The 18,261-nt window shown below is 47.3% G+C and overlaps 1 protein-coding gene across 4 annotated transcripts; it reads left to right on the forward strand.

Moving 5' to 3' along the window:
* Positions 1–15: 15 nt before the first annotated feature.
* LOC120789168 (src substrate protein p85-like) lies at positions 16–17,451 on the forward strand. 4 transcript variants are annotated; one of them, XM_040125728.1, is made up of 16 exons: positions 16–452; positions 2,750–2,858; positions 3,006–3,079; positions 3,163–3,292; positions 4,227–4,337; positions 4,827–4,881; positions 6,100–6,210; positions 7,205–7,315; positions 8,495–8,605; positions 10,835–10,945; positions 12,511–12,566; positions 12,659–12,728; positions 12,834–13,081; positions 13,747–13,873; positions 14,410–14,478; positions 15,687–17,451. In XM_040125728.1, the coding sequence occupies exons 2-16, from the start codon at positions 2,775–2,777 to the stop codon at positions 15,821–15,823; spliced, it is 1,605 nt and encodes a 534-aa protein (XP_039981662.1). In that variant the 5' UTR covers positions 16–452; positions 2,750–2,774; the 3' UTR covers positions 15,824–17,451. The 4 variants fall into 4 exon arrangements, with proteins under 4 accessions (XP_039981662.1, XP_039981671.1, XP_039981655.1 ...); XM_040125737.1 differs by lacking the exon at positions 16–452 and adding an exon at positions 633–943; XM_040125721.1 differs by lacking the exon at positions 16–452 and adding an exon at positions 1,375–1,550.
* The last annotated feature ends 810 nt before the right edge of the window (positions 17,452–18,261 follow it).

Consider the following 18,261-nt stretch of genomic DNA (forward strand, 5'->3'; position numbering starts at 1 on the left):
TTTCAAAAATAAATGGGATAGAAACAGAAGCTGATGATAGCACAGTTCACGAAGGGCAGGAGCTTGAAGTGCAAAGGCTCAGCGGAGCGTGCGCATGATTAATCGATTATCAAAATAATCGGTCATTTGTCCGCCGATCATCCGATCGATTAATCGTCGGCGCTCTGGAATTGTTCGGTAGATAAAAAAAAACAACGAGGAGAAACAGAGTTTGTCGTCAAATTTCCATTTCACGGAAAATTACCAAAAAAATCGTGACGTCAGCGAACGGGATACTGGGAGAGCCGGAAGAGCCGCGGTGAGAGAGAGCGAGCGAGCCAGCAGATCCCAGTAACGCAACTGGTTCTCCATCAAAAGCCCGAGCCGGGAGCGGACTTCAGCCACCGGGCCGACTTTCAAAAGACCAAGCGAAAAACCCGCTTTAGACTCCGGGGCCACCTTTGTCGTAGACGGTGAGTACTTAGCACCTGAGTGGAGGCTGCGAGGCAAAACGCCCGCACCAGGCTCCCGCTGAGTCGGTCGTTCCAGAAGGCATGTTAGCCCTTAGCCGGCTAGCTAACGGGAAAACTGGAGCAGGAAATGCCAGAAGCCACCACCGTTCCCGTTTTAAAGCCAAATAAAACGCAGTGCACCGCCGCCGGTCACTTAACGTTGAGTCCTCCGGTGTGGACAGGGCCGGTAACGGGGTGTCCCTCCCGTCCCCGGAGCCTGTCCGATGATTAGAGCCTAAAACGCCGCGGTTCTCCGGCAGCTGTGTCGGTGGACTGCAGAAAACCCCGCAGGGATGTTGAGTTATAACCGTGTTTTCATTCGGCAAAAACGTGTCGACATGTCTGAAGCTGCTAGTCCTGACATATGTGGCCTGACCTACTTTGACCGAAACGGACCCGACCCGACGGCGACGCTAGCTACGAGCTAACTTGTGTCCCCACACGGAAATAAGGTGAATCCGTCGGGATTACTCGAGCGTGCCAGCTGCTCCCTGTTATCCAGACTTTATTGACGCCTCTCGGGCTTCATCTAGGCGTACTGGTCCTCCTCGGGCCTGGTCAGACAAAAAGGTGCACTATTTGGGGGGTTCGGACGGGAGCAGCAGCTGGGTGTGGTTGCGTTGCGGGAGACGACTCCTGTCATGTAACCACCGCACGGAGAAAGTTGGGACTTGCCAGGCGGCGTCGGCTGCTGCTGCTGCTGCTGCTTCCTGGTCTGGAGACTTTTTTTTTTTTTTTGCTCGGTTCCTTCTCCCGAGGGGAACCGAGCCACGTCTCCCGCAGCCTCTTGATTGAACGCAGATGCTGATTGCCCGCATTGTGCCGAGTCAGGAATCGGGATTAGCACAGAGAGCTCTTGTCCCAGTTTAGATGCCAGATCACTGGAGATCGACCCGGCACACTTCTTGGTCTTCTAGCTCCTCAGCATCTCGGTGCGATTCAGCATCTTCCTCGCAGGCGGTTCAGATTTTTTCCAAGTTTGTCTTTACGCACACTGACCTGTGGTTGACCACTGTCCATGTTGTCCATGAAGAAATCCACTGCTTGCGTGACTCCAGTGTAAGTGGAGCTGAAGTGTTTAGCAGCTTAATCAATTATTCTTAGACTAAATATTCATTTCTAATTTGTTAACTGACCAAAAAAACACCCCTCCCCCCCGATAATTAAGTGTTTTAAGTGATTTTAATTAATTTTTCAAAGAAAAAAGAAAGAAAATGCCAATTCTTTTCCTGGTTCCAGCCTTTAAATTGCATATCTTTGGGTTTTGGGCTGTAGGTCGGACCAAACAAGTAATTAAAAGGCGGGACTGTGGCCATTCTTGTCGGTTTTCTGACAATTTGCAGCCCAAACAATTCATCGGGTAGTGGAGAAATTAATCGGCTTAAACGGCATGGAAAAGCCTTGTTAGTCGCAGCACTAAATGTGGGAAACGTAGGACGAAACCCACAGTCTTCGCCCTTTGCGAGCATGGCTTCGAGAGTTCAGCCGAGGCTGATATGAAGCTTCAGCGGTCCGAGTTACGCAAATCGAGCGGGTCATTTCCGAGGAGTCCTTTTTAGTACAAAACTCCTCGTTTGTGTTTCCTTCCTGAGACGCGGTGGAGTGATGGTATCACAGAGAGAGGGGCTTTTGTCCCAGCAAGACTGTGTAACCTTTGGAGGATACTCGCTCCTCGATTTGGCCGACGCAGGTCAAACCGCGTTTATGCAGAGAATGAAGAGCGTGGATTGTGTTCCCCCGTCTTTCATATTGGATTATGAAGGGATCTCTTCAGGGGCAGTTTGGACAGTTTGGTAACTCTTTCAGCGTAGTAGGGCACGAGAGTACGGAGGCAAGTGACAGTCAGTTTCACGATCGATTTTAATATGCCGACTCTTTCATCGATTTGATCATTTAGTCTATAACGTGTCAGAAAATGGTGAAAAATGTCCGTTGCAGTCGTACAGACCCAAAGGTGTGAAATTTACAACGGTACGAGAAAAGAGAGAAGCCGTACGAAGCTGGAACTGGAGAATGGAGGTAGTTTTTAATTGATGAATTAATCACTTACGTGATAATTCTCTGCATCTAATTTTTCTAGCGCTGTATGTGAGTGTTGTGTGAAGACAGGCTTGAGGAAAATCTCTACCTTTGGGACAGAAAAATTGCACTTAACAGTCTACACGCCGGCTCTACTGCTGAACCTCTCATACGCTTCGGTCTGTCTACCTGTGAAAAGTCATTCATCTCAAATAACTTTTTTTTTCCTTGTGTTTCAGTTTGTGTGGCAGAGGCTCACTAAAGATGTGGAAAGCAGCAGCAGGACAGTCAGTCAAGGTGGCTGTGGATGACGGAGGGGACGACTGGGAGACTGACCCCGACTTTGAGGTACCCGTGCTCACCTCCCCCTTGCTCCAGTTCCCCTTTACTTCTCCTCGCTCCACTTGTAAACTCCTGCTACGTCGTTCACTCTCCTCATCGCCGTTTCTTGCCCCCTGACATTAACCTCCTTTTCGTTTTTACCTGGACTTCTAGAACGACGTATCGGAGAAGGAGCAGCGCTGGGGGGCCAAGACGGTGGCCGGCTCGGGACATCAGGAGCACATAGAGTGAGGAAGCCAGCCATTTTTTCATTGCTATGAAATGCGTTTTTCGAAACGTGTCTCCTCACTCTGTCCTCCCCTTGGCACAGTATCAACCGGCTGCGCGAGACGGTGTCGACGGAGCACACCAGCCTGAAGCAGAAGGAGCTGGAGACCATGCCCAAGGCCTCGCATGGGTACGGAGGGAAGTTCGGAGTGCAGCAGGACCGCATGGACAAGGTAAGACGCATAACGAGAGTCGCAGATGAACTATTAGATGAAGCTAGAACAGTCTGTCTTTTTTGTTGCTTTCACAACCCATATTTGGCCTTCTCAAAGAGCTGTTCCCCAGATTTACTGCTGTGTTGCCTGGTGAAGTGTGGATGAAGGAAAGCACTGTTGAAGATGACCAAACAGTATCACCTGGAGGTCCATGTAGTAACTGATCTGGGGCTGTAGGCCCCATCGTTGACGTCACTCCTTCTCTCGACCAGTGGCGTTTTGTAGAGAGTTGAAAATAGGTGGATGGATGGAGGGATAATATCGCTCGCTGCTGGTTGTGTTTCCTGCACTGGTTTTTGAGCGATAAAACTAGTTTTGCGATTGATTTGATTGATTGATTGATTGTAGCTGAAGCCAACTATAATCCAGCTCACTACGTCCTGGTTTGCGTTACTAAAGAATCTCCCATTTTCTAAGAGAGCTGTCATTGAAAATCTGAAAAGCCAACATTTTCACACATCTAAATGACCTCAGAGTCCGCTGAGCCCCTGTAGCAGTTTCTCCAATGTTCGTGTGTGTGTGTGTGTGTGTGTGTGTGTGTGTTTGTGTGTGTGCGAACAGGCTGAGTCAGTGTGGCCATTTCACACACCATAATCTTTCCCTGGCAAGCAGCTCTGTCCATCCACACCTTTCTGTCTCTGGGCTGTGTGGTCACCGCAGCGTGAATGTGATGACCGAGCACTGTTTACAACACACTGTGTGTGTGTGCATCTGTGATGAGTCAGATGTTGCCACTTCAAACCTCTGGCTGCGTTTCTGGCTGAACAGCTCGTTTCATGATTCCTCCATGCTCAGATGTTCCCTTATGCCCTTTCTTACCCTCTAAATAAACATTCAAACAGAACAAACACTCTCCGAAACCCTGACTCTTTTTCTGTGCGCCTCTTGACAGTCCGCCGTGGGTCATGACTACCAAAGCAAGTTGTCCAAGCACTGCTCCCAGACGGATACGTCCAAGGGCTTCGGAGGCAAGTTTGGAGTGCAAGCTGACCGCGTCGACCAGGTATTTGCTGTGGCTTTCCGTGACCTAACAGTGCCAACAGCGTGTCCTCGATCTCACACACACATGCTTTTTGGTGATTTTTGTTGATGCATAAAATGTCCGCCTGAGTCTGTTCCAGAAAATGTTAAAAACCATCGTAGTATTAGTTTGTTGGATTAAAGCAACAGTGAATTGACAGTTTCTTGCAAAAATGATCTGCTCTACTGTACCTGAGTGCCTCTGTCCAAAGCCCACATTTCGATTTTAAATGAAGAGTTATTGCAGTGTTATGCTCCACCATGTTGGTGAACACTCGGCTAGAAGTATAACCACCTGAAAGGCTTTAAAAGTCTAATTTGTTCTGCAGTGGATCAAACATAAAAACTCGTATTTTTAACTTTTCTGACGTTGTGTATTTCAAACTCGCCTAGTGCGTCTAATTGTGATTGGTCATGGCCGTGAGGGGGAATTGGTTGAATAACTGTGTTGCTTCCTCCTCTCTCGTTCCAGTCTGCAGTCGGGTTCGAGTATGCCGGGAAGACGGAGAAACATGCTTCGCAGAAAGGTGATGTCGCAAGTTGTTGGGTAGTTTAGTTCGGCAGACCTCTCTGAATAAATTCCAGTACTATGCAGCTGTATCTGGGGCATGGAACTGACTTCCTTATTCAGTGGACCCATACATTTCTGAATTCACCACCTGTCTGTTACCTCATTCAGCAGCCTACCAGCTTTTGTTAACAGCGTAAGCTTTTCCAAATTGCCTAGAGGAGACACATTGACCGGCCACAAACAGTTTGATGAGCACTCGGCCGGTGGCCAGCTGTACCACCTTTGCTCCTGTTGTGCTGATCGGACGCCGCTTGATCTCTGCTCTGCCAGGATCCTACTGTACAGACCACCCACGTGTGGAAAACGTGCTAAAACGGCCTGTTCTGTGTTTGTTTTGCTGGCATATTACAAGTCACAGCACAGTGTGTAAGTGTTACGACAGCGGCAGGTTTACAGTTTTGTTTTGATCTGTTCTCCAGCACATTGGATTTGAATCGAAACAGGGTTGAAGTGGTAACTTTCAGCTTTAAAGGCGTTAGACCCAACCCCATATTGGGTTGGCAGTGTAGACTCGTTTTTACCCCTCGGGGGAGGATGTAAATGGAGCCATGGCTTCTACACAGTTTATCAAGTATAGAATTAAACCCTTTCAGATTAGATCTGAATTTAAAACACTTCTGAACCCCATAGTCGATGTAACATTTGATGTCCAGTGTGCTGGAGGGGAGGCAAAACCAAACTACTCATGATACGCACGGACTGCACTGTATATAGTCCAAACAGTGACCCCAGAACTCTGGGTGTCCGCTCTGGCTTCTTGGCTTTTAGTATTTTGAGGCTGCATTCTCATGACCCCACACTATCACCACCTCTGCGTTGCAGTCATCCCCTCCAAAGTACCTCGCATACAAGTGCAGAACATTTGCCCAATTCCAATGGTTCCTCGGCGGCGTCACTGTTTAACAACAGTGCAGATCTCTTTCTTGTGCACCAACAGCAGGACAATGCAAAGTCTAAGTGTATCTCCTTAAAGTAGCTGGATTTAAAAAGCCGGATGATGTTTACTGTGATAATGAGAGCGGTGAATATGTTTTCAGTGTTTTGATTCTGTCTTAGCTCTGGCTCATGCCAGTAAGTGTTGATGGGGAATTTGGAATTGGGCTGCTCCAAGACCACTGCTACCATGCTGCTTCACCCTGACCTTTGACCCTTGCCCCCCCGCTTTGCTGTGTAGACTACACCACTGGGTTTGGGGGGCGATACGGAGTGCAGGCAGATCGTGTCGACCAGAGCGCAGTGGGCTTCGATTACCAGGGCAAAACCGAGAAACACGAGTCCCAGAAAGGTTTGTCTAGATTTCCTGCCATGCGGCATTCGCATTAACCCGGAGAGATATGGAGAAAATGTGGTGAACAGATACACACTAACACACACACACACACACACACACAAACAACATGGCCTGAGCCAGTGAGCGCAGCTCCATGCAGGTCCTGACACGTCCTGATCATGTCATGTTGCATTTCTTCCTTTTCCTTCATTCTGCAGCCTTTGTCTGCCTACATAAGCTTGCAAACAATGGCTTTATTTTTATTTCAGCCCTCTCGGTTACATGTATGAAGTGGACTTTGCTTTCCCCAGTGTAAAATAATACATTCCTGCTAAAACGATCCTAAGAAATGGCGCACACACAGAATACGTCTGCCTCAGAGGACTTTAAGTACGTGGGAGTCTTTTTGGACGTTGGTGGCCATTTCCATTCTGAAATGTTCTCTCCTTTAATGTGTTCCTGCTCCCTCCTCATCTCAGATTTCAGGTAATCAGCACAGATTTGCCAGCGCCTTCTAGTCTGTAGGCGGTTTATGGCTTGGGCAGTTTTTCTGGGGAAGTGGGATATGTTAATTTTTATTATTATCATTATTATTATTAGTCTTTTTTGAATTTTTTTAAACATCCCCGCTGTTGTAAAGGTATCAGTTTTCCTCCAGCTCACTTAGTCTTTGTCCTCTTAAAATGGCAGATTAGTTTATTTGATAGATGTAAAATCTAGTCCTTGACAGAAAGAGACTAAAAACGTGTCACCGTGGTACCTTAGATCAGCTGTACTGAGTCAGAATACACACACAAGAGAAGCATCTTAGGAAAAATTATTGTCGACTTACACCAAAGTCAGTTTTCATTTTATGCCAACAGAGAAGATGCATGCGGAGAAACATAATCACGTAAACACTCAGCTTTGCCGGTGAAGGTCTTGTGTGCCATGAGTTAACTCTGCTCCACTTCTTCTTGTCTTAACTCTGGATTTTTCTCTCCCCTCCTCTGCTTCTGCCCGTCGGCAGATTACACCAAGGGCTTTGGAGGCAAGTTCGGCGTGGAGACCGACAAGGTGGACAAAAGCGCCGTGGGCTTCGAGTACCAGGGCAAAACAGAGAGGCACGAGTCGCAGAAAGGTTGGTGTCATGACGCACAGTTTCATTAAAACCCGTAATTCATTCTCAGTACGTGACAGCTGATTCTGTTGCAGTAGCTTCATCAGACCTGATGTCAGATGGGAGGCTCTGAGAGTTTGGTAAAAAGTACATACAAATAATAAAGTACATTTAACGAGAAAATACAGCAAAGTTACTACCAGTATATTCTTAATGTGTTTTATGTGTAGTGATTTCCATTTCAACTAGTTGACCCTCTGTTGTCATATTAAATAATAAAAATAAATAATAACAATAATATTCCTACCTAGTGACTATTTATTAGTCAAATATTCTGTATGTTTATTCAGATAAACATATTTGCATAACTGATTGAAAAACAACCTACCAACCATTAAATTGTCAGTGGTTTGTTTTTTAACGGATCAGGATTTTTACCTGCAGGTCGTTCTGATCACAGATGTGCTGTGGTTTGTGTGTCCAGCCGGCCTGAATGAGTCCCACCCTCTGCCGGTCCGGACTTGTCTGGACTCATAGAAACCTGTAACTATAGGCTGTCGTCGAAGGCGTAGGTGACCTCAGGAATTTCCCAGAATGCACGGGGCTGTGTTTGCTGCCTATGCAAACACAGGCGAGCTGTGATAACTGGATGTCGCGCTCTGATAACGGGGCCGGCAATTTTATTACACCTGTGTTAAAACAGCCTGAGAAACTAGCGTAGACGTTTATTACCGTGTTCAGCTGAGTGGCTGTTTGTTTTACCATTTGGACAATCTGTCCTCCGCAGGCATCGGCGCTAAGTCCCCCTTCAGGACCAGGTGTTGAACTGTCAAAACGTTAAATTGGGTGGCATTTCAGTATATTGACAATTCTGCAAAAATCTGAAAGGTTTGCTTCGAGTTGGGGCTTGGAAACACGCTGATTGATACTGTGAGGTGAGGTTTAGTTACGCAGCTACAGCTGAGGAAGCTAGTAAATATCTGAGGTTGCGGGCAATGTTGCAAATCAGTGAACGGGACTGTTTTATGGCAAATAAAATGATACTGATAAAGTCCCTTGATATGTCGGGTATCAAGTTACTTTATATCTAGCTACTTCCTTAACAGAATTACCAGGAAATTTACACTTGCACTGTAAACGAGTCACTAACGTTGGGCGTTAATGCCGTCTTCTCTTCGTGTATCCCATGTGTTTCCTCAGACTATGTGAAGGGCTTTGGGGGCAAGTTCGGCGTGCAGACGGACAGACAGGATAAATCGGCACTGGGATGGGACCACCAGGAGAAACTGCAGCTCCACGAGTCTCAGAAAGGTACTGGATCTGATTTGGTTTCTGTGGGTTTCTGTAGGGCCGGACCAGGTACAGGAACCTATCAATGGTTTTGGTCCTGGGAATTCTGCACCCAAATAAACATGGTACCCGTAAGTGTTCAGGTATACAGAAAAGGCAGACTAAATTTAAAGTCATTACAGATAGCAGTTAACTGATGAGCCAGTGCTGATGTTTTGGTGTTTTTATGCTCACAACCAGCTTCCAAACACTAAACATCCTCAGCTGCAGTTTGTCGGTTCTTATGTTCTACTTGATGCGGGGCCGGGAAACCAGTCTTTGTTCCAGCGTAAATATAGCAGGTTTAGTGAGAAATGTATAAGAAGTGGCTTGTGGATGTTAGAATCTACCACAAATGATGGATGAAGATGAAATATAAATGTATGAGGGGCATTTTTTTAAAGAACGTGATCAGAAAATCTTACAACAAATGTCTCTGTTTTCTGCATAAGGAAGAAAAACTGATAACCACATGTTTCTCTTGTTTAAATTGTTGCACATCAAATCCTCCATTTGACTTTTAGAAGTCTGAACGGGGAGAAGTTCCACCAAACCTCGGTCTGCTTTGAGTTCAGCACACAATGTGTTTTCCCTGTAAAACCTTTTCTTTCTTCTCAGCCGTACACTCCAGCTCTGATGTGGTTTGATTGTGGCTTTGGATGTGGTCTTTCAAAGGTTGACAAACTTCCTCAGTCTGCGGTTTTAGAAAAGGCTCAGAGAGAGGAAGTGGAACCAGAGCTCGGATTTATATTTGCATGTCAGAGCTGTTGCTAATGCTCTCACACAGAGCAAATAAGAATAAGAGCAGTATTTAAAAAAGAAAAGGTTATGGTCAGAAGTAAAAGCCCTTTTATTCTTTTCTAAATGAAAACTGTCGACAGTGTAAAGGCTGTGAAAAAGTCTCTTTCAGAAGGTCAAACAGTTGGGCCTTCGTTGATCCTCAGCTCAGAATCCTGAGAGTCAAGGCTGCAGGAATTGCAGGAATTGACCAGAGGTTAAAAATGCCCCGATTCACTTGACAGACTCGTCTCTCTGCAGTCACACTTCTGCTGCTGGCGGCGTCAGAGGCATTGTCCTTTTTGAGAGACGTGGCAACATGAGGGAGACTGAGACTGAGATAGGAACTTTGGCCGGGGCAGATAAGAGCTACTCCCCTTCACTTGTTGTTAGACACACCAGCACATGCGGCTACTTGCGTGCTACCAGCTAATGAAACATTTTATTTTCTGTAGTCAATGACTTTATTTCTTTATTTCTTTTTAAACTACGTCCGGTGTATATCCCCCACACACTACGACGACCAGCCTCTCGCCTCAACCAACCCACCATATTTTAGCCTTTTTGTTGTTTCTGTGTTCGTTTTTTGGTACCAGCACTGTGTTTAAATGACACGGCGTGTGCCAAGCCATTCCCCGCCACAAACAGCCTTTCTTTTAGTCCGGCTGATGGCAGTGGGGGAACAGTTTCACGTAAATATCCTACAAAACAAGCAGAAAAAGACCAGTGAGGTTTCAGTCATAAAATGTAAAGGTCTTCCTTTGGTATGAGCCGTAGATTACTACATCATACAAAGTTCAGATTCTAGTTTTCAAAAAGGAATTTACAGCTGATCATAGCCCAATGTGATGTGTAGTTACATGTTGATTCGGCCTCTCGCCCCCACGTAGAAAGCTAATGCTCTAGAAATATGTGCAACTTGGCATTTTCAGCCCGGTAGACCACGTATCCACTGTAAAGCACCCAGTCAGCAAATGCCACAAACATTCTTTTGTCCTGAGAGGGCTCAGTTAAAGAAATCAGCCAGAAATGGAAGCCAGGTACAGAGAAGAGACCGGACGGGTGTGGAGAGGTTTTCACAGCCAGGCAGACCAGCTGAAGAGGCAGGAGCTCCGTCTTCCTAGAAGAGCTTTGACCACCCATCTTCATCATGTTTATGAGGAGCCCTTGGCCATGATTTTGAACACAGGACATTATTACTAACATCATGTGAAAGAGAAGGAGGATCTCACAGGTCTTCCCTTGCATTTCCGCATTAAGACCATAACGTACCTGTTTCATATCACTAAGCATGTGTGTTTCTGAGTCCTTAAAGGCCTGTCAGGTGTATCATTGTCTCTACATGTTTGTCTTTTAATATACGGGTGTTTGTTTGTAATGTGTGTTGGTGTCTCTCGTGTGTGTGTGTGTGTGTGTGTGTGTGTTGTGTTGCAGACTATAAGCGTGGGTTTGGAGGGCGGTATGGGGTAGAGGTGGAGAGGCAGGACCAGTGTGCCCTGGGCTATGAACACAAGGAGGGCCTGGCCAAGCACGAGTCCCAGAAAGGCACAGATACTCTCCCGAGCACAACACCCAACCCCACCTCCCATTTCAAAAACCCGATCCCTCCTGATCCTCACCAACCCTTTCCTGGAAGAAATCCTTCCTCTTAGCTTAATACTCCTTCCCTGGCACCGTCCTCCTCCTCCTCCTCCTCCTCCTTCTCAGTAACAGCTGTTTTCTTCTAAGTGACGGACACACCTCTTCTGTCAGATAACCCCCACGACCCACAGCCCCTCACCCCTGCACTGTTGCACACCTCCCGCCTCTGCAGCACCAACTGATTGACGTGAACAACGCAGACGATCCTAAAAGAAAAGGCCGGTGTAATCGACACTTTCCTTGTTGTCGGCAAATCCCATGAAAACGCCGAAACCAGTAATGTGTTAGTCTCTCGATACTTCCGTACCCTGTCTGTGGCTCTCAGCCCCAAGCGCATTGGTTCCTGCTGAAGACATAAAAAAAAAAAAAAGACACACAAATTACCTGTTTTAGGAAAGTATTCGCTAATCTTTCCATTAAAAGTTTCAGTTTTCTAAAAACCGAAACCCTCTTCTTGGCTACGATTTGTATGCAACTATATATTTTGGAGATTTAATCTGAAATAAATCAGGCCTGTTTTGTTTATATCAGATCCGTTTTTTGTCAATCGAGAAGCTGAATATTTGTATAGTCCTATTAAAGTTTGCCAGTTTGTGTCAGGTCTGTGCTGCTCAGGTGTGGAAGGTCTCTCCCAAGTCCTTGGCATTTTTATTTTTATTTTTTGGTCATTTTCATTTTTTCACCTGCGCTGTACTTGAATGAACCGTGTTTGTGCCTACCCATGCCCCACCACAAACAGCCTTGAGTTTTATTTTACATAAATATCCTACCAATCGAGCAAGCAGCTAGATATAGTGTTAAAATGTGAAGGTCTTCCTGTGGCGCTAGCCCCACATTACAAATGACACGAGTTTCCAGACGCCGGTAGCCTAATGTCACCACCCCTGCTGCCTCGAGCACTGCTGTGATGCTGTTTGTTTGCTTGTGCATCGTTTTGTGCATGATGTCATGTGGCCGGAGTGCACTGTACCGAGGCCTCCTGCCGCGACCCCACGGAGACACGGCTGATCTTCACCGCGGAGACCGAGCCGAGATGGCTGCTTGACCCCAATCGCGTCTGGCTTACGTTAAGATCCTCCCGTCAGTCCTTCTGCTCTCACTGTCGGCACTAAGTTTGTTTTCATCCATTTATTTATTTTCGTTCCTCCTCTCTACAGGTTTGCATGAGCTCATCAGCCTGTCCTTTGATTCCTGCAGTTCTCCTGCGTATCAGTCCTGTGAAACCAGCCACAGTCTACTTCATCAGAACTTTTGCAGACCAGACATGGCTTTCATACCGAGCTCCTGCTTGATGCTTTTCAATTGTTTGTGATTGTGAAGTGTGATGAAGAGTCTAAATTAAATCCGTAACGCCAGTTGGTGCTTGTTTTAGGTCTGCTCTGGAGAACAAGTTCTGATGGTGCCGACTGTGGTTGAATCATTAAAGTAAAACCGAAAATGACCTTTACTTATCTCCTCTTTGTTACCAGATTATTCTAAAGGGTTTGGAGGGAAATTTGGTGTCCAGAATGATCGGATGGATAAGGTAAGGAGGGTGTGTGTGTGAGTGAGTGAGAGTGTGTGTGTAGTTGTGCATACCGGGCGCCGTCTCATACCTTTTACCTCTCCGGTGGACAGAGCGCGGGGACGTTTGAGGATGTGGAGAAGCCCAGCTCGTCCTACCAGAAAACCAAACCCGTGGAGGCTGGTGAGCATTCATCAACGTCAGCTGTACTTTGAGTCGGAACCTTTTGACGACTTCCGAACTCATCGTCAGATCATTTTCTTCCTTTTCCAATTCTCCACCGCTCAGCTGGCAGCAGCACGGGAAGCATCAAGGCCCGCTTCGAGAACATCGCCAAGCAGAAGGAGGAGGAGGACAGGAAGAGGGCCGAGGAGGAGCGAGCGCGTCGACAGGCCAAGGAGAAGCAGGAGCAGGAGGAGGCGCGCCGTAAAATCGAAGAGACGCCCAAGGCCCCGTCTCCAGCCCCTGCTGCAAGTCCCAGTCCCAGTCCAAGCCCGACACCACCTGTCCAGCCAGATCCAGCACCGGCATACCACGTGAGTTATGGTGGTGTTCACAGTACATCTCTGTGTGTCGGGCTTAAAGCTACAACGTGCGAAGAACTTGGTTCTGAAAGACCTGGTTTTTTTTTTTTTTTTTAAATATTGCAGGAATGATGACGAGACGCAGTCATAGGTGAACTGGTTATGCAAAGAGGAGCAGGCGCTCAAAATAGACCGTACCGCTGATTTCAGACATGCACCTCGTTATGTAAATGTGCTGACAGCTTTACATGTCAGTCCTCTTGTGTCAGTGGATATGAAAGGAATCTTCACTGCAGGATTTTTGCAGTCTGAGAACACAAACTACCTCGACTGCCATGATCAGGAAAGCAGTGTTTATTTTCTGTTCTTCGTTCTGTGTTTGAAACATGGCACGGTGGCATATTGCAGCCTTCAGGTTTTTACTTTTACAGTGGGATGAGTTGACACGTTGGGGTTGACATTGCACAATGGCTGCATTTACATGCTTACAATTACGTGGGAATTGGCAATGGTGGAAGTGGGCTTGTAATACACTGAAGCTACAAACTGGCAAACGTGAAAGATGAAGTATTTTATGGCCTGTAGCAGTGCTCTTTGCAGGGGGGGAGCTCTCACTTAACCTGTTTTCAAAAACGTACAACTTTCCAACGCGTGACCGACCGCGTCTGCCTTGTTAGAGCGCAGAAGAAGTGTCCCGTGACGCCGCTGAGGAGAACGGAGAGCAGCTGTATGAGGCAGAGCCGCAGAACCAGTACACGCAGCAGGAGGATCTCTACCAGGCCCCCGAGGAGACGGCAGCAGGAGGTGAAGCGCTCGTTTCATTTGTGGTCTCACTTTTATGCCTGGTTGGTTTAGGCCAACGGGCGAACGTTTGGCACTTGCGCTTGATAAATGGCTTATTGAGACTAATCGCTCATCAAAGTTGGTTCCAATTGTCTGTCAATCAATTAACCATTTTGGGCTACACTACTGCAACTCCCATTAGGTCTGAGATGCAACATGTTTTGAAAATAGAGCCATGAAAAGTCTGACTGTCAGCCTTTAGAGGAGAATACAACTTTTATTTTTGTTCCATCCGACAGTTCACTGAAACGCACGTTCCCGTACAACACACAAGCATAAAAGGCAGCATAAATATTCCAAGTAACAAAATACAAAACACGAGATTTAAGAGGAACACCTGAAGAAAAAAAAACCAACAGTAAAATTGAGTCTCTGAGAATTGAGCGAGCCAGTTGCCCATGGGGGTAAATGTCTTAGTATATATGTTCTCTGTAGCGTCTACCACACTAGGTCCTCGGTCTCTGTACCCAGAGTAACAGACGTTTGCTCTCTTACAGACGGCCAGGAGTACGAGTACGGCGAGGACCTCGGGGTGACAGCGGTGGCCCTGTACGACTACCAAGCAGGTGAGTCCGAAAGTGGCGAACGGAGTAGCAGCTCGGTGGCAGCAGCATTTCTAACTGACGATGATTTCAACTGAAGCTGGTGTCAGATCACCGGGATCGTTGAATCCGCTCCCGGAAGCCGAGCAAGAAAGGATCGCTGTCGTGTAGCGTGTGAGCTTTGCTGACGTTTGTGCTGTTGACCAGCTGAAAACCATCCAAGCGGGGCTGACCTTTGATGGAGAGCCCGACTGTCCAAAATTGAAAAAATCCGCAGAACGCGAGGAGCCATCGACACCTTTCCTGGCTTCTACTGCACGATCTGCAAATGAGTCACTACATCACCAAGCTTCTAGCAAAACCTGTTCTCAAGCACAGGCAGGTTACTTTGACCGTGCCACTTTCTGGTCTGACCGAGTTCTAACAGGAGCCCCTTTCACGCTTGCACCTCTTTACGTTAACCTGATGGCCGCTTTTACAAAAGAGCGATCAGACCAGAGCAGCACAAGGTAAAACGGGCAGCGAGAGAGAGATTCTACGATCTGTCACGCACCAAGAAATTAAAATCGGTGTAATAAACTATGAAACACAGGGAGAGAGCCGGGTTTAGGCTGTTGAGGAGAATCTTCTCTCACCAGATCAGCCCATGGAAACAATTTTTCCCCTTGTGGTGCGGCCTGGACCGAAGAGGTTAGAAACCCTCGTACGACCACAGTCACAGCCTAACCAGTGAATAAATGAATATCTAACCTGGTCTCGCTCCCCGCTTCCCTTTAACAGACGGGTGAAGGCGGCCTCATCTGTCCCACGTCCGGCTCTAGATGGAGTGCTTGGTGGAGAAATGGCTCTCGTGGTTCTCCGACAACTGCACACAGATCAGTGGCGGTGAAGCCTACCGGTATCTAGTGCTGCAGCTAAGGCTCAGCTAAAGCTAAGGTTTTCGTTATCGGTTTAGCGGCTGATTCATTAGTCGGTCCGTAAAATATCAGATAGGGATGCAAGTAGTGATTAGGTGCCAACTGACACATCCAGATGTGGTTTCGGCAGACCGACAGTAAAAAGAAGAAAAACAAATCCTTGATAAACAAATCTCTTGATAAATAACAAACGGATAATCGATTATCAAACTTGTGGCCGACTTTTCTGCCGTTTGACTAATCGATAAATGGTTTCAGGGCTTCAGAAATCCAGAGCAGCCGCCCTCGTCACTAATCTGCCTCTTCCCCTTTCAGCCGGCGACGACGAGATCTCCTTCGACCCCGACGACATCATCACCAACATCGAGATGATCGACGAGGGCTGGTGGCGAGGCGTGTGCAGAGGCGCCTACGGCCTCTTCCCGGCCAACTACGTGGAGGTTCGGCAATGATGACGTCTGCCCCCGTCCCCCCCGCCCGCCAAGATGACCAGTCTCCCTGTTCTTGTGCAAAAAAAAAAGAGGAAGGAGACAGTTTCACATCCCCTTTCCTTTTTCACAACTTGGGTCTTTTCTCTCTTCACCTCATCTTAGTGCTTCCACACCGTCTGAGACATCCTCAGGTTCCTATCTGGCTTTCTTTTGCCCCCCCCCCTTTCCATTTCCACATCACTTTGTTTCTCCCTGTGCAGCGGTAGACAGGGAGGAAGAGTTATCCTAGAATGACTCAATACTAAGACAACATATAGAACTCATTATCTGGGCTTAAAGAAGGCACAAGGCTTTGCTCTGCACCTCCGCTGTGGAATAGTTAAAGCTACAGGATGCAACTCGGGCTGTCGACTGTCGGCTTCTTCGGGGCCCGAGAGAACTTCACAATTTACCTCCCGCCTCACAGCCGGCAGATGCATTTAGCAGCTTTAAGTATCCCCCCCCCCACATACCGTATTAGAGTTCAGGTGTTGTTGATTCTTCACGCGTTAGAGAGGAATTTGCGTCTCACCAAAGATCAGAGTAACGACAGAAATGAGCTTGTGCACGAGGCTCAGGGTGCTCGCGGTCTAGTAGCTCAACCTCCGTAATCAGGAGCTGTTTAAAGTGAGGAATCCTCCACTTCGGATTATTATGTATATTGATGGCTATATACTGTCCGGTGCATTGACTGTGGACCAAAAAGCTGAAACCCCCCTCTGCTTCTCGGTCTGTCTGTGTACAGTTTGCTGTGTTGCACGGGAGTTAAAATTCCCCTCCAGACCGAAGCCACGCTTGTCGATTCCTGATGGGAAACGTTCGGAGCTCGGCGTCGTACGGACACACACTCCTTTTTTCTGAACGCCCGCATCAGTCGCAGGGTTGATTTATAAATGACCAGGAGGCTTCCTCCTCTACCGATGTTTCAGCTGTTCTGCAGACTCACGGGGGCCGATCGTGTCAAAGACTCCACCTTTACTCTGGCGAATTACAAGCGAAACAAAAACACTAAAGCGCATAGTATTTTACTCCTCCTCATACATTATACAGATGAATTACTGAAACCATGCTTAGGATCATGTACAGAGAGATCAAGAGTTATGATGCTTTGGGAAATAATAGATTTGAAGCATATTTTTGTTCCCTGTCCCTGTGTTGTTCTTTGGTTGTGGACGAGACTCGTGTATTTTGTTGCGTCGTAATGTGTCGAGGTGCACCCCGCGAGGCGTGGCGACGACGGCGGCGGCTCTGGAGCACGAGGCGACGTCCCGCATCGCGAACGGACGGTGTCTGCCGGCCTCGGGAGCGAGTGACCTTTTTAAAACGGGTGCAGAAATGAATCGGGCTGTCGTTGAGGGAAGAGGCTTTGGTGTATTCTCCAGACACTAATTATTTCTAACAGACTCGTCGTCTGTGGATCATAGTGGTGTAGCTTAAACAGGCGTGTGTGTGTGTGTGTGTGTGTGTGTGTGTGTGTGTGCGTGCGTGTGCGCGTGCGTGTGTGCAATGGCTTTCATTGAATTCATCTTTGGGGTTTTATAATAAGAAGTGACCTTTTCAAATGCATTATTTTTATCTGTACCTCTGTTTGCTTGAGTCACATCATTACCTGCTTGTTCTTTTTTTTTTTTTTTAGTTTCAATAAATAAAGTGTAAATGATGAGTTGGTTTGGCTGCATTATTTCAACATCCTCAAGCTGTTGAGCAACAGAACTGGCATTTGATTGAATTTTAGCTCCCGAAACAAGTAAATTATGGTCAAACTCAAATTTCCTCGGTCAGAAATGAACCTTTTGAGCTCGTCGATAACTGACACTGACACATGCATGGTTTTGTTTTTTGTTTTTTTTTCCCCTCAAGAAATTACACTGATGGGCACAAGGAGTCGCAGTAATGAACACAAATGTGATTCCACTACTCGGTCAGAGGAGGGCGCTACAGTGACACGTTAAAAACTGCCGCTGTAACTCATAACACGTCCCATGTTCCACAGTTGAGTGGAAGATCTTTAGCTTCTTACTCCACTACATTTACTTCCCTACTCGTACAATGAACACATTCACGGAAGATCTCTGTGGGAAACGTGGGGGGGGGGAATTGCTACGGAGGAAACTGCCCGTCGCCACCGTAAAGTACCCGTCTCACAGTCCGGGCGAGTCGGGCTCTCGCCCGCTTCCCTTCTCGGGCTGCGAAGCCCGATCCGTACGGATGTTGATCCGCGCTCGCGAAAAGCCCGCAGCCTCCCCGCCGTCGGGCCGTAAGAGGGGCGTCAAACGCACCAGAGCATCTCTGTGGCTTCGGAGCCGACTCTTCAGGCGAAGCGTCCCCTGAGCGGGATCGGACGTACTCAGCAGGTTTCGTGATGCGCAGGGTCCCAGATGAAGCGCTGCAGAAAGGAGGAGAGGTGTCGGTCTGTCCGA

Source organism: Xiphias gladius, chromosome 1 (genome assembly GCF_016859285.1).
Source record: "Xiphias gladius isolate SHS-SW01 ecotype Sanya breed wild chromosome 1, ASM1685928v1, whole genome shotgun sequence".
Taxonomy (NCBI): domain Eukaryota; kingdom Metazoa; phylum Chordata; class Actinopteri; order Istiophoriformes; family Xiphiidae; genus Xiphias; species Xiphias gladius.

Coding starts and splice junctions, on each gene's coding strand:
- LOC120789168 (XM_040125721.1), top strand. CDS start 1,510: ATGTTGTCCATGAAGAAATCCACTGCTTGCGTGACTCCAGT. Junction 3,080..3,162: donor GGACATCAGGAGCACATAGA/GTGAGGAAGCCA, acceptor CCCTTGGCACAG/TATCAACCGGCTGCGCGAGA. Junction 4,882..6,099: donor GAAACATGCTTCGCAGAAAG/GTGATGTCGCAA, acceptor TTTGCTGTGTAG/ACTACACCACTGGGTTTGGG.